This window comes from Arctopsyche grandis, chromosome 3, assembly GCF_051622035.1.
Source record: "Arctopsyche grandis isolate Sample6627 chromosome 3, ASM5162203v2, whole genome shotgun sequence".
Lineage (NCBI taxonomy): Eukaryota > Metazoa > Arthropoda > Insecta > Trichoptera > Hydropsychidae > Arctopsyche > Arctopsyche grandis.
Window position 1 is genome coordinate 18,901,539 of NC_135357.1, and position 27,748 is coordinate 18,929,286.

General features: G+C 31.5%; 1 protein-coding gene across 1 annotated transcript; it reads left to right on the plus strand.

Moving 5' to 3' along the window:
* Positions 1-1,058: 1,058 nt before the first annotated feature.
* hrm (solute carrier family 16 member hermes) lies at positions 1,059-26,145 on the plus strand. Its single transcript, XM_077427341.1, has 7 exons — positions 1,059-1,230; positions 18,135-18,329; positions 23,082-23,207; positions 23,279-23,422; positions 23,507-23,633; positions 23,803-23,982; positions 24,066-26,145. The coding sequence occupies exons 2-7, from the start codon at positions 18,197-18,199 to the stop codon at positions 25,660-25,662; spliced, it is 2,307 nt and encodes a 768-aa protein (XP_077283467.1). The 5' UTR covers positions 1,059-1,230; positions 18,135-18,196; the 3' UTR covers positions 25,663-26,145.
* The last annotated feature ends 1,603 nt before the right edge of the window (positions 26,146-27,748 follow it).

Here is a 27,748-nt window from a genome sequence, read left to right on the forward strand (position 1 = left end):
GCTCCTGTTCACTACTAGTTAGATAGCAGTTTATCATTAATTGAAATGATCAATGATTGTTGTATGGCCGGCGAGTATAATGTTTCTCTTTTCAGTAATGACTTATTGACAATAAGAGGGCTGGACACCAGCGCCTTGTCCATACAAACGTATTACACTTCTCCCTTCCTCAATTATGGCACTAGAGAATTTATTTTTTAATATGCTATGGATATCCACCATTGGGATGAATCTATCGTTTTATTTTTTTGATTAGTTGTTTTTTATAGGAGCTAGGAGCTGCCAAACATCTATAAAATCGCCTCTTTTTTACTAACCTCTTATACGTTTTTACACCCACGAAAAGAGTCCAGCGTGCTTATTTAACGGCCGATTTTTAAAAAAATACGCGCATAATTGCACAGAAAATATCTTTCTCATACCGATGATGAAATTTTTTTTTAAATTGGTTCAGTTTTGGAGGAGAAAATAGGAGAATACGAAACCTCGATTTTGACGATTTAAAATACGTATTATCTGGTCGAAGCGCAACTGTCGCATTCACTCGATATATATATTGATATATATTGTCGCATTCACTCAATATATATGTACATTCACTCAATATATATATATATATATATATATATATATATATATATATATATATATATATATATATATATATATATATATATATATATATATATATATATATATCGAAGAAAGGAACGGCAACAAAATTAAGATTTCAGGTGTACAGCCCTCTTAAGATCCAAGAGATTAACAACTTAAGCGTAGCCCACAACTGAGGTGTTTCTCTTATTATCTTTCTTTAGTACAGGATATTCAAATTATATTCGCTGGATAGGTGGTGGTCCTACTTTGAGGGGCCAATTTTTTTTGTAAATGTAAATTTTTTTTAGCTCTCCGAAACGGCTTAAATACATAAATAAAAGTTTTAATCAAGGCAATGAAACTATAATAATGTGCGTTGAAATCTATAATAATTACAACAGAGGATGCAATGTTGTGTGGCATTGTATTCAGGTCGCAGTTGTGGCCTGGCGCCTGGTGCTAATGTCAACGTGACGTTTAGCTAAACGTCATTCCATCACTGCATACCTCATGAAGGGCAAAACACATCAACTACTACAGACTGTACGCTTGTTTGATAAATGAACTCCTTCATTTATCAGCAGCTGCTATTTATTTTGCCCATGAATAATTACCGTCTCCTTAGGATATTGGGTGAGCGCCACTATACATTTTTTTGAACCATTTCTATTGGATACATTTATGAATCATTTTCACGACTACATACCGTGACAATTTAAGAAAATTAATATTTCATTAGCAACTCGCACGTCATCGTTTCGACATTTATATTTTCGTATGTGATTTTATTTTATTATTTCAGTATTTCAAAGATTTTTTTCTGAAAAAAATCGATCTCAATATATGTAAATATAATACGCTTAGCCATTAAATTACACAGTTTTAAATCAACCAGTCACCCCACTGAACACATTTTTTCTAGGGAATCTATGTATATATGTATGTATGTTCGCTTATTAAATATTCGCCAGTATTAATATACATATTTACTTATATGTATTTGAAAAGGTTACACCATGTGGTCTTAGTGCTGCTCAGTAAAACCAACCATTATTACTTAATATATAATTTCGAAAGAGACTTTGTATATATGTATGTATGTAAGTATTTTTGGTTGGGAATCGAAAACAAGTCAAAGTTTCTATGACAACGATGCGATTTTTTTTTTCGATTCAAATAAATTTAATAAAAAAACAAATTAATATTTACTATTAGATTCGCCATGTTTACGCTGTTTATATTACAAATACTGAGCGAAGCCGGGTAAAACAACTAGTATTTAATATATATGAAGTTGCGATTGTTAAAATACTAGGAATTTGGGTTGGTTCTGTATATAGGCATATCTACATCTATATAAATAAAAGTTTTAAAAACGTAAAGGAGGTTTGTAAAAATAGACTAGCTGAATCGTAATTTCTTAGCGTAACCCTTTAAATGCTGACCAGCGCCGATCGGGGTTTTGCCAACAAGTCCATGGGCCTGATAAACGCCGATAGGGGTTGTATTTTGAGCATGTACAAAGTAAACAAGAATACTACCTGCTAAGCCTTTTCAGGTAGCATTGAACATGGGTCGCGTAATCCGTGTCATTTATTTTCCAAAGTTTATAAAGACTCGTTTACACCGGAATTTCTGAATTTATAACCACAGCAGAATTACTAGATGTAAATCCCTAACTTCTGAGTATTTTAGATTGTGGCTTGGCATTTAGATTGTGAGCATTACATTTTAACTACAATGAAGAAGATAGAACTAGTTTTGGAAAAATACATTCATTTATAGACTTCATTTGTTTATTTTATATTGTTGCAAGATATATTAGAGAGTCTAAACACGCCTTTACAAAACTCTAAATCCTCGGCGGTAGTTATCTAGGGTTTGTTTGGATTAGCTACAATTTTTATACCTGCTTTCTATTGGATTTCTAAATAATTCTGGTTGGAAATGTTGGCTAAATTTCCAGCGTGGGTTTAAGAGAAATAAAGGGAATCACTCAAAGGGTTAAAGGGAAAACATTTTTTTTTTACTTTTTAATTTAAGTGGCCAAGTTAAAATTGCAGGCCACTTGGATTTTAAATGTAATAAATACGAACCATGTGACATTATTGAGCATATTTTGTGTTCTCAATAGGAGAGACGTCATTTTAACTTTTTCCAGAGGGGGGCAAAAGGTAGCTAGTTTGTGGTTTTTTATAAAACCATTTTTTGGAAAAAGCTTTTGATCGACATGTTATATCTTTTTGCAGTTTCTACTGGCCCAAACTTAAAGTACCGAATAATCGATTTGATTAAGATTCGTTGTATTTCAAATGAGTGCATGTTCTTTGGGGGGGGGGGGGGAAATACCCCCCTCTGAGCCTCCAAATTACGTCCCTGCAATGTGCTCTAGTGCTCTTTTTCACTACTAACTGATAACTGATACTAATTTATCGTCAATTTGCATTCATGTATTTATTATTTAATCAAATGACCAACGACTTTTATGTTTTAAAATTATTTATTATTTCGTAGTTTTCATTATATCTTAAACGAACTCCATACATGGGCTGTATAACCAAAATTGTATATGTCAATGGTGACTTATTTTGGCCAAAAGGATAAAAGCCAATGTGGATGAAATGTAACGTTACAATTCAAATCTATGCGAGAGTAGAAGTTTTGCTTCATAACAAATGTTTTGTTTATTATTATGGTTCGTTTTTGTTTATATACCTTGAATATAAAACAGATGATGACTTTTTCATTGTTGTCGACAATGAAAGCTATAATAATTTATATCTTTCACAATAATTCAAGAATGTAGGTAAATATCATCGTCATCATAATTTTCTCCAATGTTCGTATGGTCTATTTTCATTTTTCTGCATCTTCGTAAATGCATTCGAGCATTACGGTAGATACCTACATTATATATACATGCATATGTACATACATATATTCGACGCACTTCATTATTCATGCGTAAATCCATATATGTATGTATGTAAATACACTAGTACCAGTGCATACAGATAGTACAAGATTAATACTCTTTTTTTATAATATGAATGAAAATAATGTCCAAAGTCCAGCGAAAACCATTGCAATGATTTTTATAATGGATGTGATTGAATCGCAAAACGACGGTTACGTTGACACAATTGCAATCTGAAAGTATTCAATCCGGAAAAATACTGATATTTAAAAGACGTTTATGACATATTTATAATAAAAAATTACAGAAATAATAAAATTATTTTGTTTCCGCAATTATTTAACTATATTTTGCTTTTTAAAAGGTATATTTTTAACTTTTGAATACTTCGATAGTCGATCGCCATGAGCATTTCGATGAAAAGTAGCTCCCAACCTCAAAAATATTGGGCACCCTTGCTTTAGACCAGTGGTCACCAACCTACGGCACACGGGCCGGAACCGGCCCGCGAGAGATTTTCATCCGGCCGAATTGGCCGGATGAAAATCGGCTGGCATTTTCAATCGATCTTCAAGCGAATGATGGTTTGTAGTCAATATTTAAAAATGAAATGTTAATTAAATTTCATGCTATATTGAAGGAGTCCAAAAGAGATTATCAAAAGAGATTACCAAAAATAAAAGCATTTGCTAGAAAAATCGTATCTAGCAAATTAATTTTTGGAATGAATGAATAACGGGTTTCCGGACACTTTTGATTTTTTAACAACGGGTTTCAGGAAACCCATGGAAACCATTAGGGTGACACTAGTAGTAGGACCGGAAGCGTGCCGTTTATTGTTCAATTGTTGTAAATGCTTTGTAAAAAAGGTTCGGCAAACCTTTAACAATGCATTTACAACATTTGAACAATAAACGGCCCCCTCAGGGTCCGGGCTTTAGGTGACACCACTGCTAGCACATACATATGCGAACAGACGTTTCCCAAAATGAAATATTTTAAATTAAAAAATCGATTACGCTTAACCGATCGGCATCTGGAAAATTTTTTATAAATCGGAACGTCAAATTTGAAACCAGACATTATAAAAATTAGTTCCTCAAAATAAGCGCAAGCGTCGCACTAATTAAAATCATAACAAATTTTGTTCCATTACTTATCTTGTTTTATATGTTTATATTCACCTGTATATAAAAAGAATAAAATAAATAAATGTAATGATTTCAATGATTTTTTAATAGTTATCAACCTTTTTATTTTCGAATTTGTACATAGTAACAAAACATATGTACATACAAAAACATGTATGCATAATTTAGGTATAAAATCCGTGTTAACATTTTATACAATTATTCCAAAAAAAAATCCTTTTTTATTTTTTAAAAAATTTGTGTATATAAAAAATATATGCAAATTTATTTAATTGGATTCCAATAAGATTTATTCCATCCGGCCCTCCATATATTTTAAAATTCTAAACCGGCCCATTTCCCAAAAAGGTTGGAGACTCCTGCTTTAGACCGTAGATCACAAAATTTTCTAAATACCATTTTCCTCCTTTTCCTTCCGACTTTCACCCGCCCGAGTCACGCCGCGAAAATTGGCTAGTAAATTGTAAATATAAAGGAAATCAGTTTTTCTATGCATACCTATGTATGTACATACAGGTTTACACTCCATATTCAACATTTTACAAATCAAATTGAACATTTTACACTTCAAATTGAACACTTGACAATTCAAATTAAACATTTTAATGTATTTTGTAAAAAAAAAATAATTACGAAATACGTACATAAGATACCGGTCAATGTGAAAATTTGCCCGTATCTTATTTTGTTAAGACCAATAGCTGTGTTATTTTGATTTGTAAATTTTTCTGCTCGAAATTTGCTGGGGGATCCAATAAATTGTCTAAATTTGGAAGACATAATAAATCAGTCTATTGCAACTGTCACTTCTACCGATTGTTATGAATATGTACATGAAACTACCAACAGCTGCTGTAAAAGAACGTTTATAAATTAAATTAAGTACATACATATGTATTTATGTATCTTTTTTGTACATATGTATATCTGCAGGGAAGTTTTTATTAAATAATAAAATTTTAAAAATCACCTTAATTATGTATGTATACATACCAGGGCTGACGAGAAAGGTGGGGGGAGGGTATGCAAATAACCCGGGGCCCGGATTTCGAAGGGGTAAATAATATGTAAATTTTTAGCAAAAGTATAAAAGCATTATTTGGCCTTTATATTCTTAGGGTTTTTTGGACACTAAGCAAAATGGTATAACTGTTTTCGAGTAACGGATTTTACCTTCTTATGGCATAATAACATTTAGGGGAAGATCCATTCTGGTGTTCAGAATGGTCAGTTCCCTCATCACAATATCCAAAACAAATTAGTAAAATAACTCTTGGCCGATTCAAGCAGTTAACAAACGGACCGTTAAAAGTAGGAGATTAGTGCATTTTTACATCGACAATAAAGATAAAATCTTTCACATTTACCTATTTGCAAATTTGCTATGAAACTTTTAACTTAAAATTGCAATTATGATGCATGTGCTATTCTTAGAATAATTCAACAGAAATATACTAATAATAAATGATTGATTTCAATCGCTAAAAGTATCCGTTTGTCTTTCGACTTTAGGAAAATATCTTATTCAAACATGTTAAAATTTTGTTTATTTTTTATGATTTAGATTATTTCAAATCAAAGTTAGTTTTTAAATTAATAATATTTGTCGTTTATGAATTCATTTTTATTATTCAACTGTTTTCTATGTTGATTAATTTAACCCATAATAAACATGTATTAATCCGAAGTATGTATATGTATATAGAGACATTTTAAAATGCTCTCACAGAAAGAATCATCCCAAATTCAATACACTATTACCTATTATTTGCCTGCTTTTCCACAAATAAGTTGATATTTTACGTTTTTTTTATGTTATATGTTTAATTTTTATTTCACGTATGACAGCATTATTTTTTTACTAATTAAAATATTTTTTAACGTGTGTATACATACATACATTTGTATGTTTTAATTATTTCATTTTTCATTTTATGTGTTGTTTAAGTTTATTGTTGTATTTGATTAATTTCATTTGTTTCAATGTATTGTATTTATGTATATAAATTAATATGAAATATATTTTTATTAATTTAGCAAAGATATCAATTGAAATACCACATCACTTCCTTTTTTTTTTACATATTTTGAAATTTTTTTTTTTTTACTAAAATGGATCTAGTGGGGGGCCCGGATTTTCAAATTTGCACCGGGGCCCGAATTTTTTCTCTACAGCCCTGATACATACTACATACATATTATAATTCATCAAGATTTATTTGCAGTATGTATGAAAAGAATACTATTTTTAATTATTTTAGTGTGACAAACTTATGTTATATGTATATTTAATTAATTCTTTTTCATTCAGAATGATCCTTAATTATATATGTACATATATATTTATGTATTAAATTATTATGTAAATAAATAGCCTATGAATAAATTATTTAACTGTTTAATTTGATTTGTAAAATGTTCAATTTGAAGTGTAAAATGTTCAATTTGATTTGTAAATTGTTCAATTTGGAGTCTAAAACCTGTTCATGAGGCGAGTATTGTAACAACAATTGAACATTTTTAAATCTGTCGTAAACACAATTGAATAGAGTTAAGATAAAAAACAAACTAGTAGCACAGTAGTTGGAGGTGGAAGCCTCGGGCCTTTGAGGGCATGAAGGGTCCCCAAAATTAGAATAATTTTTGTCTAAGTCCTTTATTCTGTTACTAATTCAATTTCCTATAAGTTTTTACTGGCTGGCGTGGGGGGGGGGGGGGGGGTGGGGGCTTAAACTCCGATTATGCCTCGGGCCTCGCACATGCATGATGAGCCACTGAAGAAAGCTAATCTAAGCTGGTATTCAAACATGGAGTGTTCGTTGAACTTGTTCGGGTTAGCTTTATTAAATCCGACTATTGCTGGATACAAATAGTTATCGTCATTGGGGCAGTTCGCCGCCGCTGGCAGCGCGCGGCGCACGTGTTTTCAATGCTTATCGTTTTCAATTCAATTTTTTTTCTGTAAGTTTAGTGCTCAAACAATTTTTTGTTCGTTCCAAGTGTTAGAAAGTGTATAATGAATACTTTATAGTTGTTTTACATTTTACTCATTATGACAATTGTGGTGCATCCTCTCGTCGGAAGTCGTCATTCGTCATCTGAAAGAATTGGATCGGTCAGTAATTTTGATCAAAAATCAAATTAATTTCTAGAATATCGGTCTCCCTTACGGGACCGAAAGTGAAACGCCCGAAAACGCAAATATCGGAAGGCAAAGATCGAAAATCGAAAGATCTTAAGTCAAAAGATCAAAAAAAAAGGTTGCATGGTAAACGGTACTATGTATATATAATATATATGAGTGGCATGCGGTGAAATTATCTCTTTTTGTCATACAGCCTTGTTTAATGTGCGCGCGCAGAATACCGGAGGAAAAGCCTGTTCCTCTTGTGCCTGTTGTATCCTGCTCGCGCAAATTAAGTGAGGATGTACGACGGGGGGGGAGACCGTTTTTTTAAACTTTCGACTTAAGATCTTTCGATTTTCGATCTTTGCTTTCCGATATTTGCGATTTCGGGCGTTTCACTTTCGGTCCCGTGAGGTAGAAGAATACCCCTAGAATATGTATGCAAGTTTATGTATTCATACGTGTGTTCTATTCTGATTGCATTGAAGTTGGGCTACGCAAAACTTATTCAAAGAAAGTTATTATTTGTATACATTGTAATAAGTTTATTGTCTTTATAATGCAGTATATTCAAGGGCGTAAGTACGGGGTCAGCGGGATCAGAAATCACTGTCCGCCGCCATTTCAGCACAAAAATGTAGGCGTTGTGACAAAATAAATTTACTTTCGGTTAAAAGATCAAATTTTAAATGGAGATATTGAATGAATATTGTATTGAGAGACCCCAATAAGGTCTGTTCATACCTATCCAGCACGAACCGGCAGTAGCCGGTACTCTGCAAGTATGAACAGTATTCTTTGGTACATTATATATGGACGCATTCATACTCCATTCACGCATTCATATGCGTCCATATAGAATGTACCAAAGAATACTCTCCGTACTTGCAGGATACCTGCTGCTGCCGGTTCGTGCTGGATAGGTATGAACAGACCTTAAAGCGACCAGTTCATCGGAAGGCCTCCTGACCTGATGGAATCAAGTATGATACGGCATTTACCCAATGCATGTAAAGTATTTAGATACCAAGCTATTTTTAAAATCCAATTAATTACAAGTTTTTATTTATTTATACATATGTATTATTTCACGTGAAAGGGGACGTTGACATGATTTATTTTAAAGAGTTCTTTGAGCTCGGCAGGGTTGAGAAACTAAGTCCTGGAATGTCCTTTGTGTTTCAAAATACAGATACTGTATATAAATATATCGTAACCACGTACTACGCAGGGTAATGGACCGTAGAAGAAGCGTAAACATAAAAAAAAACTACGAAAGATATTTCGTATTGAAAAAGTATCCATTTACATGTCTATCTATTTACATATCTGTAATAGAGTGTATTGAATTGATTCGATATGTTCGCTATATTGTCAACATTGCATGTCACCGGTTGCCTTTAATGTTGTTAATTTACATAAAAATTCTAATGATATGATATATTCCTGGTATCCAACGTCTTGTAAGTAAACGTGTTCCATCATTTTTTGGGGCGTGAATGTACATATGTAGTGTTGATTAAAAAAAGATATGCAAAAATCTTTTAGAACAGATATGCAAAAACTTACTCGATTAAAATTTGTAACAGGTCATTACGTCACGTAACATGTTTTGTTGGTTAAAAATTTTGCCGATTACATGTACATATAATACATACGTACATATCCGTGCGTTCACGTTGATTACAGGTATAGCGATATGCCTTAGGCAAGTTCTTAGTAAAACGAACAAAAAATACGATCATGTTTTTATACGTATTGTGAACATTCAATATGGGAACCCTTTTACTAAATAAAAAGATGTAACAATTTTTATCCTTAGTCATTAAATTTTAGCAATTTGATATGTATCGTTTGCCAACAAACCGTTGCAGAAAGCACGTAGTCATTATTAAACGAACTGGAATTATAATTTGCACGTCGTAGATGCATGCGGAAATCACATGAAAGATATGGATATATATGTATGTAATTCGAATTGTTTGGTTTTTAAAGATAATGGGTATATAATCGCCATTTCAAATATGTACTTACTATATTTTTGAGTCAGGTATTATGTATGTATGAAAAATGTACATACTTTAATAATCTGAATGTGTGAGAGTCAATAAGAAATTAAATTGTTAACTGTAACACTCACGTAATTGCAAAACTTTTCTAAACCACTTGCCTTATTGATATTTTTGATGAGTCTCAATTTGGTTATGCATATGCAAATATGCATATTTATATTCGTATGTGGATGTGTAAATTTTAATTGATATGCAATTTTAAACCTTTCGACAAGACATTGTGTATTTCAATGTTTTTCTAAACTGGGTAAGATTTTCCGATCAAATCAAGTTTATATAAGACTAGTGAATAGCCCGATGAAATAAATAAATAAATCATCGCATGGGTATAAAATTATTATATACCCGTATAAAACTAAAAAAAAAATCCGGAACCGGAACCGTTATTTTCGTAGACTCTCATAGATAGTTTTCAATTCTTTGTTTGTAATAATTTTTAATTCTTAAAGTTAACGTTAACAAAATGTAATATTTTCCGATTATATACAAACGGTCATTGACCTCGTAACGTTGAATATTATTATTACACATAACAAATTACGTGCATATATATATATATATATATATATATATATATATATATATATATATATATATATATATATATATATATATATATATATATATATATATATATATATATATATATATATATATATATATATATATATATATATATGATGTGTATTTACAACACGTATTCTGGGCGAGGATATGGCGTACGGCGCGGGCTCGTGAGGACATTGCGCTTGGATCGGAGGGTCCGAGGTTCGATTCCCGGCGCCCGCGGTGAATGAAATCAATTTTTTTCTCGAATATCGTCAAAATATAAATAATTTAAATTATAATTTTAATTTAATTGAAAATAAATATATAAAAAAATGGTTCAAAACCTCCCTAAATGAAATTATTAAAATTACGTATTTTTATATGGCGAGAAGGAATATTTCAATAATACGAGTACATTACGCATTCGATGCGAATTTATCGCTTTTCATTGATTCATCGCAATTATCGTTACAATGTTCACAACGCTTCAACGCAAATATATACAAATATCAGTTTTCATGGATGAATTTCAATTTGTGAAAGCGAAGTGGCCAAAATTACGATATTGTGAAAACGTACGGAGTGTGACCAGTGAAAGGGTTACTAACAAAATTTCCACAAGTATAAATAGTTTTCTTTGTCAATGGAGTTTTCCGTTTGGCTTCAGTTCAAATTCCGTAGAAATCGCGCATACTCATTCCCCAAACACAACTTATATTGCCAAAAAAATTTCATAATTTTACACCTTATTTCATAATTTTACACCTCGAGTTTCTGATATGTAAATACATATGTACATAGATATTGTTTATTTTTAAATTCATATTCATAATTTAAAGCAACCAATAAAATAATTAATACAGTTTTTTAATTGTTTTCATTCTTTTGTTTTTTTTTTTAAATTAAAATGATTAAAACATTCCTGGGAGATTATGATTGAAGAGAGCAATAAAAATCAACTCAAAATATTATGACCATTGCAAAAAAACATTTCAATTTCAAAACAAATCAATTTCTATATATGTACATATGTACATCATATTACACCTAAAAAAAATTAAACGTACATACTATTTATAAAAACCGGTTTTCCAATAGTTTGAAAATGTATTTTCTATTTATTTTATTCCATACTATAAGTACATATGTATGCATGTACATACATACATACAAACATATTTGTGTCCAGCTGTCGATCGTGAATAAATATTTTATACATCAAAGAGATAAAGAATTTATGAATTGCTTAGATCCCAGGCAATTCAATTGTTAACTGCTAAGTGTTTTATTGCTGATAATATAATATTTTGTTTGATTTTCTTGGAAAAAATATCTAGACTGAAGAGCTGCCATATTCAATGATTTACACGTTTTCATCTTTTGATAAATTAATATTAGAAATCATACGATATATTTGTACATACATACATATGCTGGGCCGCGCCTACCATGTACATATATACAAATGTGTGCAACGCACACAGGCAGTCGAGATATAAAGGCGGTTGAAAGAAATGAGAGAAATAACGGGATAGCAGGTATAGCTTCAGCCCGCATAGAGGTTTTTTATGTTCTATTATTTTTGCGACTGCCAGATGTATTTCTTCAAGAATGTTGAGTATTGGTTGGTCATCGAAGAACAATGTCCTAGATGTGGGATTCGAGGAAAAACACTATTTTTCGGAAATTCCAGAAATTAATTCATATTTCTTTGTATTAAAATCTTAATAATCTAAGGGGAACCAGCGCTTTATGTAACTCCAATTATGAAAGTGGAACCGTAATTTAAGTGGATTTTGTGTTCGGTGAATAAGCAGTTTTGCATCGAATATCATATTGTAACATGCTAAAAATTGTAATAGTATATCGCAAATTATTTTACTATACATACATACATACGTATGTAGTATGTAAATATGTAGATACTTGAAATGTTCGGGTTTTTTTTATAATATAGCTATTTTCGTAAATAAATTTAAATTTATCATCAAACCACCCAGTATAATAGCATAAAAATCTTATTAAGCAAATTTATGTTAACAGTGATCTGATTTAGTAATAATTTAACGCCCTTGGAACGAGCGACGAGGATAAAATGTATTTGCTTGTAAGCAAGTATGATAAATTATTATGATGGCTTGGCATCCATAATTTCACTTTTGTGTGGATCTGAGAATGGTTTACGAAACAAGTAGAAACGTTTTCTCAGGTATACATAATTGTCGACCCCGAGATAATTAAATCCTATTGACAGGTATAAGTTAATCAATTAACATTGTAGCAATGTGCCTTATCTATGATTAGATCTCCATCTATTTAAAGAAAGCTCAAGAATATTTCATACTTCAGAATACTGAGCATCAATATATCAAATGTTTTGTATACTTTTTCATGATTTTTCAAAAGCATTTTTCATATAAATGCTTTTTTATGTCTACATACATATATGAACATTACTATCACCATTGTTATTTAACTCTTACTAGCTCCTTTGTTAGTCATTTAATCCCCGATTGTAGTTGATTATTGTATTATAAGTATGTTCGATGATGTATTGAGGTTCATAAAAAATGATTATTCTCAATATTTTGCGTGTGTAGTATTACTTTTGCAATTGTAATTTCGTGTGTTCTTACTTATGTATGTTCTTGTGCTTGCGTCATGCGAAAGGAAAATTTTCATAACTACGTATGCAATTTTCTCATCGCCTTGTCCACGTGGTCAGCATTAAACACTGATTATTATCAATGTTGTTTAGTCACCGTAAGTCTACATATATGTATCTTAACCACACTATTTTGGCAACAACGTTTAAATCGCTTTTTCTAAAACCTTGAACCGCGCATGCGATAATAGATTTTCTTATCGGTTCATACGTCATATTCGAATTAGACGCCGTGTCGCTCATCAGCAACGTTAAGTAGGTACATATTGGGTAAAGACAATTTAAGAATATGAGGTGATGCACATAAGACTATTGTTTTACTCGAATATGTAAATATTCGAATTAGGCTTTCTTCGATCGTGCATTACCAATCATTTCCTTCATTCAAATTTTGTGGGATTTGATCTGAACCAGTCGTTTGTTTTTTTTTTTTTGATTTTTAAATGATTTTTATTATTACTAAATTATGTTCACATTACATTTTATATCTATTTTAATAGCTAATTAGCTACTCATCTACTGATCATTTTCTAGTTTACAGTTTTAATTTAATTTTGTTAGTAATCATAGTATTATATTATTTTAATGTTAATGTATAGCATAATAGGAAAAAAGAGCTTAAAAACCTATTTATGTTACAATGAACCAGTGGTACATTTATTCGTCAGTATGTCCAATGTGTTTTAGTATTGTGAATATCACGGCCAATTATTGTAACAGTTGGAAATCTTCCAATCGATCTCGTTTCTTGAACTCTGTAATGATCAGACATTTGTAATGAATTGCTAGCAATTAATTAAAAGTACTAATCGCAGTGATAAATTTAAATCGCATGATGAATTTAATCCTCAATTATATTTTGTAGTTTGAATTTCAACTTTGTATATGTAACAAGCAAATTGTATGAGTCTGTGATACCATTAATTCCCAAATATTGCAATCATAGTGAATTTATTTATTTTGATTCCAAATATTGATTCCTAAAGTTGAATTCTGAATATTGAAGAATACGAGACTACTACGTACATAATTCAAAATAAGAATTCCCAGTAAAGTCATACACCGATTTACACGTCTTAAATTCGTGCCAAATTTACGATCACGCGACTGAAGGAAAATCATCACACTGACAGAAAAATTTGCAACACAAAATATTTTTTAAATTATGCTAAACTCTTTGTTTCTGTCTGCTCGTCACGTAGGTGCATCGTTTGTTCATTACTCTTAAATTCGCACAAGTGCAAACGAGTTGACCATTGTTAGCCTTCACATAACAATTTATATAGCAACCTTCATATTAACCCAATTTCGCGTTTATTACACACAATTACAGTCTTAATAAAACTGCGATAGTGAATGCGTTAACTTATCTAATTTACACGTGTTGGTGTTAGTGCCTTTTTGGCGTTTATCTTAACATTGTGATCGTAATTTTTTTTTACTTAATTTTCGCATCTGCTTCCAATGTGCTCGCAGCAATCGCGTGACCTATTATTTTCATCAACTTCCCGCAATAAAAATACTTAGGTTAATTCAGCAAAGTTGTTTGCGAAATCATATTTCGTAGAAACTCGAAAATGTATACACTATTCGTGTGTATAACGACTGAAAGGTCGACTTTCGCGCGATGATTATGTTTTCCAGTTCGCCTTCGCACTGTTGTGATGCAATGTAACGCGATTTATAAATGTTACAAGGATTGATTTAAATTTGAATGGATTGCCTATTGAACGGTTTAAATTCTGAAGTTTTTATTATTTTTTCTAACCCACCCAATCAACTCAACCAACACGATTTGCAGGACATTCTGATCCCAAGCCAAATGAAAGCACCCGAAGTTGTCGCTATTACAGTTTAAATATGTAGATTTAAGGTTTTGTAATACATAATAACCAGTAGAATATACTAGTGGTTAGCATATAATGCTTTGAACAGAGTGGTCACGGGTTCAAATCCCACTGGTTTCTGATGGCCAGACCTTGGATTTGTGACTCCAGGAGGTCGATCGTTTCCTATCAGAGTTTGCCAATTTATCTGATTTTCATTGAGACGGTTCCAACAAATTGGCAACCTTACCCATTTTGTCGCAAATCTCGTGTTTTCATCAATTTCGAATTTCGCTGAATTATTTAGAAAATGTTGCAAAGTTACAAATTAATATGTATCTGTGGATATTAATTGATATGTATTTATGTTCTTTGTAAATTACTAATAATATTTGTATCAAATGCACAATGTTTCTGGCCTTACTGGTATAAATTAAAGATAAAAATAAAAATGTGTACGTGTCCAGTGGCGGACTGGGACTGAAATCAGTGCATGCCAGGAGTCAAAGGGGGCCCACCCAGGGTTAAAAAAATTTGTCCCCCCCCCCCATATAACAAAATTTTCTTCTTTTCACCACGCTAAAAATCAAGGGAAAAAAATAATTGAAATTTTCAAAAATGGGAATAAACAAATTTAGGTACAAGAAAATTGGCAAAAGCAAAATAGATCCATAAATTTCGTTTTAACCCTTGTCCTGGGTAAATACAATGCATCATAAAAGAATGCGGCATAAAAGCGGCTTTTACTTTCGATAGAAAACAATCAGAGACGTCATTTCAGCTTTTTCTTGGGGGGGGGCAGGCAAAGATTGATCAAATAATATTTTCAATTAATGTTAATCGAAAATCGAGATTTTGGGGAGGGGGCCCCTATCCTATATTTCTATTTACATGGATGTGTCTAGATTAGGAATAGATTTTATATTCGGAAACTGTTTAAAATTGTGTATTTAAATCGTACTATATCATCGCAGTATAATCAAATGTTATTTTGAAAGTATGAAGTAAATTTAAATCGCTGGTTGATGATGAATCGTCCTATCAAAATTGTTTTAAGCAATTCTGTTTATATTATTCACGAAAATTTGTTTATTCCCATTTTTATTTCAGTAAAGGGCCCACGCAAATGTTGAAACTTACATTTCGAGCCTAATAAAAAAAGTTAACCGATCCTTGGGCTGTTAAAGCAGGTATTAGTTGTTTGTGTATATCGTAAGAAATTTGTTTTGTTGAAATACCCAAATTTTCGGTCCCAAAGTTGCAATATCCTATAAATAGTTAAAAATTTATTTAATTTTACTGAGGGCCCATATTTTCTAACAGATAGTGGGGCCCACATGCCATCGGGCATGTTCGCTTGTATGGCCAGTCCGCCACTGTACGTGTCTACAGTTCTTTTTAAAATACAGCATGTAATGTGTAAAGATCAGTTTCAATATTGGTATTATTTGAGTAAACGCGAATGTGTAATTCGACATAGGGGTTCCAAAAAACCGCCCAAAAGAAAAGGCCAGTTTTCGGTTTTTTTTTTAAATAAAAAGCCGGTTGACCGGCTTTCTCCGGTTTAAGAAAATTAAGATTTTAAGTTTTTAATTTTTATATCGATTTTTTTTTAAATATACATACATACAAAAAAATAATTGCTTACAAACTAAATTGAGTTATAAACATTATGAACTTTCATAAGATCATTATGATATACTAGTGTTGTGCTCGTTGAAATTTCAACTGGTGGTTTCGGAAAGAATTGATACATGATTTAAAATAGAGTTACAATACGTACTAAAATAGAGTTACAATACGAACTAAAACAGAAATCGGGAATCGGAACTGAAACAGGGATCGGTATCTGGAACTGAAAATTTAGTCCGTATCCGAAACAAAAAGGAATCCAGAATCCGGTGGCCCCCCCGGCGCCCCCCTCGTAGAAAAACTGTTATCGTGGAATCGTGAATAAGAACACTGCTAAGATGAATTTGTGTGCTAATATTTCCACCTTTCAAAGTTATTTTACACATCTGTTTTATTCTTAACAACTTAACAACACGCAAAAACTACAAATTATGAAAAAACCAATTTGCCAATAATTCTGAGAGGCCTTGTGTAGGTTTTTTTTTTTTACATATGTATATACCAGGAAGGCCTTACAGGTAAATCCCAATGCGCCTTCCTGGCCAATTACAAATTACAATTACAAATGCAGCATTTTTATTACAAGTCGTTCAATTACGAGACACTGAAAAAACTCGCAAATTAACGAGACATCTATGAATTATACATAAATTTTATTTTACATCAATCATACTTCAAATAGTGGTGACATAGTAGGTAGGAAGGATTTTTTGCCAATTTTTTTTCCGGGAACCGTTTCAACAATGAAATCAGAGAAAAATGGCAAACTCTGATAGGAAACGATCAACCTGGAGTCACAATTCCAGGTCTGACCCATAGCATACTCTGAAAAATTCATTTTCATTCGAGGTCCGGGCCCAGGGATCGAACCCGGCGCCTCTCGACGCTAAGCAGAAGCTTAACGACCGAGCTATGCTGCTGGCTAAATGTAACTATTGAAACTACTTTCAATAATATTTTATTGCTTTAAGACCTGGTCTTCGTTACTTACTAATTCTCAAAGCCGCACATTTATTTTGATCTTTCATATACATTTAAAATTCATAATTGTTAGTTTTGAGGAAAAAAACATGAATTAAAGAAAACCGGTTGATCGAGCCAAAAAATCCGGTTTTCGGTTTTTTGAAAAATGGACAAAAAGCCGGCTTTTCGGTTTCGGTTTAAACCGACTTGGAAGCCCTAGCATTCGACATCAACCATAAATGTGATAATTGGATTATTAGTCACATTGCGATCGCTCAAAAGACAATTTTTGACAAAAAAATCGCGAATACGGAATATTTGGCACTTCTCGTTAGTATGATGGACTTTTCGGCAGATTTTCCGTTATAAAGATGTTAGTGACTTTTAAATAATCACCGAACCATAAATGTATATTTTATATTTTTTCCTTGTCAATTTTACAAATCGACCGCAAGGGAATCGTTTGATTTTTTTATAATATTGTGTTAAAACTGATTCAAGGTCATTTTGGCTTTTTCGTTTCAGTTTTGATTAGAGTCGTTCATATATCATCTTTGCAGAGTCAAATTAATTTACGAGCACGCAAATGACTGCCTTTTTTCTCGTTCGCTGATTGATTGTAGTTAATATTTCAGTGTTAAGCGGAACCGAGAGGCGGTGGAAGAGCTGAGGCTGCTCTCGACGCAGGCGCATAGCGATGGCGAAACCAGCTGATGAAATAATCACCGTCGAAATGGAGCAGCAGAAACGAGGTTCTGAATCCCATCTCGATGAAGAAGAGAGCCTGCTTTGGCCCCTACCTAACATAGAACTGAGAGAAACCAAGAAAGGTTTGTGATTTGTCCTATTATTAACTGTAAAATAAACTATTATACATATGTATATTTATGTGTATGTATAATATGTTGATAAATATTCAGAGCATTCGTAGTTCTAGTTACTTTAGATTATTGGAATTTAAATACATATTTTTCTACTAGTGTCTATTTCAGTGGATTGCTCATTAGCTTAATTAATTTGATTAAATGCTATAAACTTTAGGTTTTCAAGTATTAAAACTAATTATAGAGAAGTTGTAAGATTAATTTATATATGAATTTCGTATTATATTAATATCTTATCGTGTGCATATATTTTTTCAATCATTAAGCATCATTTATATGTATATAAGTGAATTTGTCATATAACACATTGATAACATTATAGAAATTATATTTACTTGATACATATGTATGTATGTATGTACATATGGTATGATGCTGCTCATCAAAGAATGATGACGTGGAGTATTTATTAAAATCTATTCATCAACAGGACTATTCATCAAAGTATCATTCAGCAAACGAACGATTCACGAAAGAAAATAATAAAATGTAAAATATATTATTGCTTAGACGTCAACTGTGACATATTATAGTTAACGTCACGCCCATTTTTAACATATTCTTCACTGTTTACTTTGATGAATAGTCTGTATAAATTGTCCATTGATCAGCAGTCCTATATTCGTGCATAGTTAATGTTTTTTCAATCCGGGAACGAATTTTGATTAATTTAGATAGATATCAATCAAGAGAAACCTTACATATCTAATTCAACAATTCTGAACGGCTTCATGTATTATATGTTTGTATAATTATTACACACTCCTGTCTGTGCAGTGTTTTTTTATTCCAATTTTTTTCTCATCTACATATAATCAACATTTATTTCGAACAGTGTGTCCATTTCAGTTAAAATATAAAATCACACTTTTGGAATGGAAATGTGAGCATTATCTGAAAATTTTCCCTTATGTAAAAGCAATGCAAACGAGGAATAACACTCATGGTAAACAATTGATATCTAAAATGTATGTGTCATACAAATTGTATATCTATATATATATTTATATATATGAGTGGCATCGCAACGCAGTAATTTCAAATGTGTTCGCATCGCCTCCGGGGTGTTGTTATGGTAAAATAAACAAACAATTTAATAATTTCAAATGTATTCTCTGCCTGCGTTTTTTCGACAAATTATCATTACTGTAATTTAATTTGATTATTAAGTATTAATTTGAAACTGAAGCATTCACTTATCGAAAGGGAACGGGAATTGCTTGCGTTATTGTCGCATTGCAACGCATGCCGGGTTCAGCTAGTACATTATAATGTAGTAAAACATACATACATATGTGTCACAATAGCCAGAACTATATTTTTCATTTCAATAAGCAAGGTTTCTTAATTGAATATGAATCGTCGGATATAGTTAATACATTTTATTTTTAAATTCTATACAAGTATTCAAAAACATTAAGTATCATTATGGGGAAGAAAAAAATGTATTGCAATAAAAGTAAAAAAGTTTTATTTTTTATTTAATATGTATTTTCTTAGAAAAATTATTTAACAAAAATGTTTTAGATATTTTTTTCAGAATAATCTTTTTTACACTTGCATATGTTCTACGAACTACTTATGTATTTTTTCTGAAAGTCTAAAATGTGAGGTTCATGGCAGATGCCTTTACTGCTCCCCCCCCCCCCCCCTCCCTGATATGGCCTGATCATATTTGAAAATTGGATATCTTGCTATCTTTAATGATAGGTCTTTATGCATTACGTATTTCAAAGAATATATATATGTACAAATTGGGTTTGGTCTGAGTCTGTCTGGCGCTTGTCGATCGTTTGCACCAGGGACGCGACAATTGGTGCAAGTCCAAAAGGTTCAACGACAAAATGTACCCGAAAATTAGTGCACTGACAAAATGTACCCGCGACAAAATGTCCACTGAAATAATGTTCAAGCGACAAACATTTTGTCGCTTGAACATTATTTCCGTGGACATTTTGTCGCGTGAACATTTTGTCACGGGTACATTTTGTCGCGTGAACATTTTGTCGCGGGTACATTTTGTCGTTGAACCTTTTGGACTTGCACCAATTGTCGTGTAACCGTTTGCACCGCATCGGCACATATTATAGTAATACATTTGAATCACAGTAAATTTTAACAATGGAGGTTAATATACTCAGTTTGTTTAATACATGGTTGAATATTGTTTATTAGTTTGTTTAATACAATGACCGCACAATGATTATAACATGAATATCAAATATTGAATATATGTAATTTCAATGCTACACATATGTGTAGACGAAAAAATCTATTTGTAATAGTTTATAACGTTTAAGTTTATATTTTAATAATATATACTTAAATTTCCTTCATTTTAAAATCCATATGATGAACATAGTCGGTGTCATTAACGAGCTCAAACGATAAAATTCCATTAGTTCAGTGAAACGTTATTTCCCAATATAATGAAAATTGTTGTCATCACGCGCTTCAACAGCGTAAATCAAATTTATATTCACTATACGATCTCGTGATACATCACCGGTTCACACCTGTATGATCCATATCGTAAACTCAACACTTAATTATCGACGTTGTATCCAAACATAACTATCTCTATTTGAATTATCTACTTTCATTCCCTCAATCATTTTATTACATATATCAATAGATTCCACTATTGATGTTGTAAATAGATCGTTCGATATTTTTTTAAGTGTATGTCAACAAGATAACTGAAAGTCAATCTGACAATTTAAGTTCTCAGTCATTGATTTATCAATAAGAATTTAATCAAATTGATATACGTACATATATTTTATATTATAATACATACACAATCCTATCTTTAATAATTAAATATGTACATACATATATTAATAGGGTGTATTGTGTTTTTTTTTTTGTTATTATATGATTGACATAATATTAAATATTACTTATGAAAAATTAGATTTTATGGTTCGGTGATTACTAGTCAAATGTGAACCGGTCACAGGACAACCGGTCGCTCTAGATCGGTCACACGTGATCATCCGTCACACTAAAACTGGTCACGAGAAAACTGGTCACACCCTAAAACTGGTCACGAGAAAACTGGTTGACCGATTTTGGGGTGTGACCAGTTTTCTCGTGACCAGTTTTAGGGTGTGACCAGTTTTAGTGTGACGGGTGATCACGTGTGACCGATCTAGAGCGACCGGTTGTCCTGTGACTGGTTTACATATGACTGGTAGTCCGTTTACCAGATTTTATATATACCTATCTATACATATGGTTATCGAATAATCAATAAGATTTAAAAAAAAATAAAAAAGTATTTTATTCTAAATTAATTTACTATATACATACATACTTCATAGTGATTAAGGTTTAAGATGTTTAACTTGTTCCAATTGACACAAGGCCATTGTTACGAATCACTTAACTTGTCACAACCCATTGGTTTTGGAAGGTGTGCTCACAGTAAAATATCTGCATGATTCATTCTTAGATTTGTTGTTCTATTTTACAAAAAAAGATTTACATCAGTAGAGTTTGGAGGCGTCTAACCACGACAGTCATAAATCATGGATAGAGCTTGATTTTGGGGGCGATACTAACAATAAGGTTATTGTTAGTAGCGCCCCCAAACATTTTAATCTCATGTATTTTATCTGGTCCTTGCCGTGTTTATCTTATAAGAAATGATATCTGGCTTATAATTTAAATTTACTCATGAATATTATTCTAATAAATAATGTAGGCAGAGTAAATTAAATAGTATTAAACTTTTAATCAATCTTTAAATATTTAATAAAGCAAGGAAATGAAACAATTTGGCCCCTCTCAAACTTTTTTGCTTCTAAATATTCTTCATTTATCATTCTAATTTTTTTTTCTTTGTGTGTTTACTTTACTACTTCATCTTGATAAATATTGTGATAATTATCTTGAATATCGTCCAAATGGGAGCTAATCTTTGTTCATGTTTTTTTTTCTGTATTGAATGCCATCATTATATGATAACATCTGAATATGGGTTTTCTGAATTAACTGCTTCAATTGGCTTTCAATTAAATTGCCTATGTACGACAATTAAGGCCACGCCAAGCTCATTTCTTTCAATTATCTTTAAATTACATGGTAAAATTTTTTAAAGAAAACACCAAACTATACATACAGACATATATCGTCATAACAAAAGAGACCCCGTAATTTGTTATGTCAAAATACCCTTTTAACTTTTCTATATTTATTAGTTTTTTTATATTTTTAAAATAATGCATATTTTTCCTTGCAGCCATACCAAATTATAAGAATTACACAAAAAAATTATAATATTTTTTTTGGGAATAAAATCATAAATTTTTTTGGGAATAAAATCATAAAATCACAACGCAATACAAATTCGATAAGCATAAAAAATGTCTGAAAAGTGAGAGTTGACATTTGTTAAAGTAATGTTTGTTTTCATGGCAACAAATCTAATAAATACAGACAATTTAAAAGTCATTTGTAAAATTGAATTATCACTGAATACATCACACTTCTCATAAGTCATTTTTTTAAATAATCGTTAAAGAGTTACAACTAATAATTTAAAATTTTCCATACCCAATACGCTTATATCATCTGTACATATGTATGAATAATAAAATGGTTCATAATTTTTATACTTTATTGTTGTCTGTGGTAATAGAGAATATTATGCACAATTATATTATTCTGATGAATGAATATGCTATTTTTCAGTTAGGCTGGGAGTGGACAATGACGTTAAACGTCCGGTATTTGCTGGTTTTACAGTGGGAGATCCTCCAAAGGAAGAATGGATACTTGTCCCGCCTGATGGAGGTTATGGTTGGCTAGTATTAGCAGGTAAAAATATGAGAGTTATAATTTGCACAAATAAATATTATTTATTTTAACTATTTTTTTTAATTTTGTAGGAGCGATGCTAGTGAATATTCTGGTACCTGGTACTGTTAAATCTTTTGGTGTACTGTTTGTTGAGTTCCTTGATGTGTTTGATGCTGGGCCAGCAGCGGCTGCTTGGATTCCTGCACTTTGCTATTTTTTATACAGCAGTTTAGGTATCACATAATTTTATATTTATTCACATATTCGACTAACATACGATAGTTATATTAATATATTAATTCTAAAAACGATTATAGGACCAATATCTTCCATATTATCAGTAAAATATTCTTACCGAACCGTTACCATAATTGGTGGTACCTTTGCGGCTGCTGGAATGATTATTAGTTGTTGGGCTTCATCTGTAACATATTTATATGTCAGGTTAGTAATGAATAAATGTGGTAAATTCTTGAGTATGACATTTACGTGAGTGTATTAATGCTAATTGTATTTTTTTTAAATCACCATATTTTTGAGGTTGTTTTACGTATGTTCCTATTGGTAAATCTTTTGTTATTGTGCTTACATTTTAAATACTTTATATTTTCAGTTATGGCGTTTTTGTGGGAACTGGGGCTGGTTTAGCGTTTCCTCCTACAGTTTATATAGTTACTTCATATTTTGTTAAACGCCGAGGTCTTGCCAATGGTCTCTGTATGTCCGGAAGTGCGCTTGGTAGCATTATATTACCACCAGTGCTTAGATATTTATTAGAAACATATGGATATAGGTATTTCTCATCATTTATTTGTATACATTTTTTACTACTTAAATATATTTATAACTCCATATTAATATTTAATATTTTTATAGGGGTGCAGTGCTTATCATGGGTGGAGTTACTCTTCATGTATGGGTTGCTGCTATATTTTTTCAACCAGTCGAAGAGCATATGAAACGAGTGCCAATAGAGGTTGATGATGATGATGATGATGAGGACGCTGATTCTCAACAAAACGATATATTCTACGAAGAAGATTTAACATTAGATACATTTGAAGAATTTTCTGATCCAAATACCAGATCGCCTTTAGAAAATGGTTTTATTAAACCTCAATTTTCCATTACATCAGGGGAGTCCACACCATCTAGTGATTTTAAAACGTCTGAATCTACACCAGTTAGAGAAAGAATATCAAGTATGTCTAAAAAAGAAGTTTCCCTGAAAATTCCAAGCGATTCCAAAAGTGAAACTTTAATTTCTACAGATGGTAACATTCCAAAAACTTCGTCTCCATCACTTAAACGTACTGAAACACACAATATAAATTCTGACCCTAAAATATCCCCTAATAATGGTAACTTCGCGCGCTCTGCGTCTGCTGTGGTAGTCCAAAACTTGCAAAAGAATTTAGATTCAGACAGAAAAAGGAAGGTGTCAATGCCTGTATCATCAAAAAATATAACGGGCGGATCAAGAAACAACAGCAAAAATGCTTTAAGCAATTCGAATTCACGATCTAACATTAGAAGTAATCCATCATTTCTCAAAGCTGTTCCAGAAGGTCAATACCAATCAGAATCAACTGATCCGTTTGCACAAACTATTCGAAGAACTGGATCAAATAGAACACCAAAGAGGAGTCCAAGTACTTCAAGTTTTCAATATATGTCAACACCGTTTCACGGTTCAACTTTAAGTGCATTTCAACAGCCCAATGAATTTGCTTCTCAATTGACACTTCAATCGCTAAAAGACAGCTTTGAACCAGTGTCGACATGCTGTGGTTTGAGGAAAAGCAAAGATCCAAGGTCTCCGGAGAAAGTAAAAGAAAGGAGCAAATTTTTTGATATTACTCTATTAAAAGATCCTATATACTTAGTAATATTAATTTCAAATTGCACAAATGCTATTTCGTATACTAATTTTATTATACTTCTCCCATCGTACGCCATTAAAATGGGTTTTGACAAAAGTCTTGCAGCTTATTTGTTATCTATAGTATCTGCTTTCGATCTTGTTGGACGCATAGGTGGTTCTGCGCTCTCCGATACAGGCTTTTTGCCGAAACCATGGTATTTTATTGGAGGATTGTTTTTTTCTGGTCTCAGTCTTGCATTGTTACCTTTTGTTTACACATATGCCACAATTAGTGCTTGCTGTGGAGTTTTTGGATTAGCATCGGGCGTTTATGTAGGTGTAACAGCCATAATAATGGCAGAAATGCTGGGAATGGAACGTTTAACTTCCACATATGGAATAAGCCTCTTTGTCAATGGTATACTTCAATTAATAGGCCCTCCGATTTGTGGACTGTGGTTTGAGAGAACTGGTTCTTATTCTGCTCTCTTTACAACTCTCGGTCTAATAACAGTAGCTGGGGCAAGTATATGGGTAATTATGCCTTACTTAAAAAGGAGACAAATTAGAATAAATGAAGAGCTGAATAAAACATCGATGAAAGCTTGACAGTAAAAGATTCGTTTAATATCTAGAAAATATTTTTTACATTGCCTTGAATGTATATTTAAGCCTGTAATTTCATTCTTGATACCATCAAGCTTTAACATCACCATTTCTTTTGAGAATGATTATTAATATATTGACTAGCAATATTACTTAATTTTTTTTATATCTAAATACTTACATATATGTATATAAAATAGAGTGTGACATTTTATTTGAAAACGAAGAAAAGATTTCTTAAGAGTATTTAATTTTTATATGATAACCTTTTTTAGATTTTTTTATTTATTTTATTGACTCATGTCAATTATTGATCATTTAAAATTCATTAAATATATACATTATGAATATTGAAATTACTTGCCTTTAATAAGTAGGTTCAGTGTTCAATATGAGACTGAATATTTGTAGTATTGAAATGGTTAACAAAATATAAATTTTACACATTCCTGTATCATTTTCTCAAATAAATACATTTATAAATCGCGTGCTATTTTCTATTACAAATACTTACAATTGTTATTATGTTAATAAATCAAGTGAATCAAGTAAAAACTATTTGTGTTAAAAACACAGACAAATTTTCTCCAAATAAAAGCAATTAGAATTAGATTTATATATTCGTCCTACATATTAGATAAGCGTTATTCTTCCGTTGTCGTTCGTGTACCCCCCCCCCCCCCCCCTAAAGAACCTATTAGTTATTTTTGGACCCTCATATACACGTGTACATGTTTACTATATTTTACTACAGGTAAACCTCTATAATTGAATTCTTATTGAATTGCTTATAGTGAATTAACTTTTTTGTACTGTATGCAGAATCAAATAGATGATAATAGGTTCCCAACCAAAAATAGAGAAACTTTTCACTGCCAATCTCTTTTAGGCAATAGCTTGTCAAAATACTGCTAATTTGCCTTTTAAACAACTCTTCGGGTGACATAGTACTGTATTCATCCAAGGCTTCGTCTATTTCCATTGTATTAACTCAGATATTTAAAATACATGATACCATCCCGTGCATCAACACTTAGCAAAATAATTGAAAATGATCAATAATCGGTGTACGCCAAGGTCAGAAACGACAGAAATGTCTTTCTTTCCACCATTATTAATATTTTAACGCGTACCTGTAAGTGACCTTTACTTACCCTGAATTTTGAAAAGCTGCTCATTATAGCTCCCATGTACTCCCCAGTTGAATATCTGTATATTTGTTTATTGCATTTTGGTGCATATTGTATAAAGTATGTGTTTTCAGAAGTATTATATACCCTCTTATGTTTTGGTACATACAATGACTAATGAAGAGGTCATACATAAAAAGATTTAAATGTTATTTACAAAGCTAAATTTTACATATCATGCTTGCATATATGTATGTACATATAATATATACATATGTAGCCGAACTTATTATACATATGTATGTACATACTACTTGCCTTCGCAATAAGGAATTCTAGCTGCATGCATATGTACATATTTAAGTAAATGACATTTTTTGTATTTTTCTCTTATTTCCTTCAAATAGTATTGTATTAATCATCTTAACAATCATTTGTACTAATTTTCATCACTATGATTTTTTCGGAAGAAAAAATGAATTAGGTTTATCTAATCATGTTTGGGAATTATTCACCATTTTTAAAGAATTGATATTATCATAAATAATTTTGATAGTTTAACAACGCCATGAAATCTAGTTATATTAGTGAGATTTCGGTTAGTTACGAGAATTATGTTTTTCACATACATACATATGTACATATATGTACACTTCCTCATCAAGGGATACCTACAAACGTGTATTGGGCAAGTATCCAAAATCTACATCTTTGAGACTATTCAATGACTCTAATTATACTGTTGGCATATTTCTTCTTTAATTTTTATTTTAAATGAATTCAAATCTCGAATGTTTAAGATAAATGGTGTAATCAAATTTTAACATATTTATTTATATTTTAGATAAATTATTTTGATTGAGCATACTAAATTAAGACAAATAAATCAAACATCTTATTATATTAAACACAATTTAAACTTATTGTTTTTAAGTATGAAGATTAAAATGATTTTTTTT

Excerpts from the sequence above, each read along its gene's own strand:
- hrm (XM_077427341.1), top strand. The coding sequence starts at position 18,197 with ATGGCGAAACCAGCTGATGAAATAATCACCGTCGAAATGGAGCAGCAG. Across the intron at positions 18,330-23,081 it reads ACTGAGAGAAACCAAGAAAG|TTAGGCTGGGAGTGGACAAT; the intron begins GTTTGTGATTTG and ends GCTATTTTTCAG. Across the intron at positions 23,423-23,506 it reads TTTTTTATACAGCAGTTTAG|GACCAATATCTTCCATATTA; the intron begins GTATCACATAAT and ends AAACGATTATAG.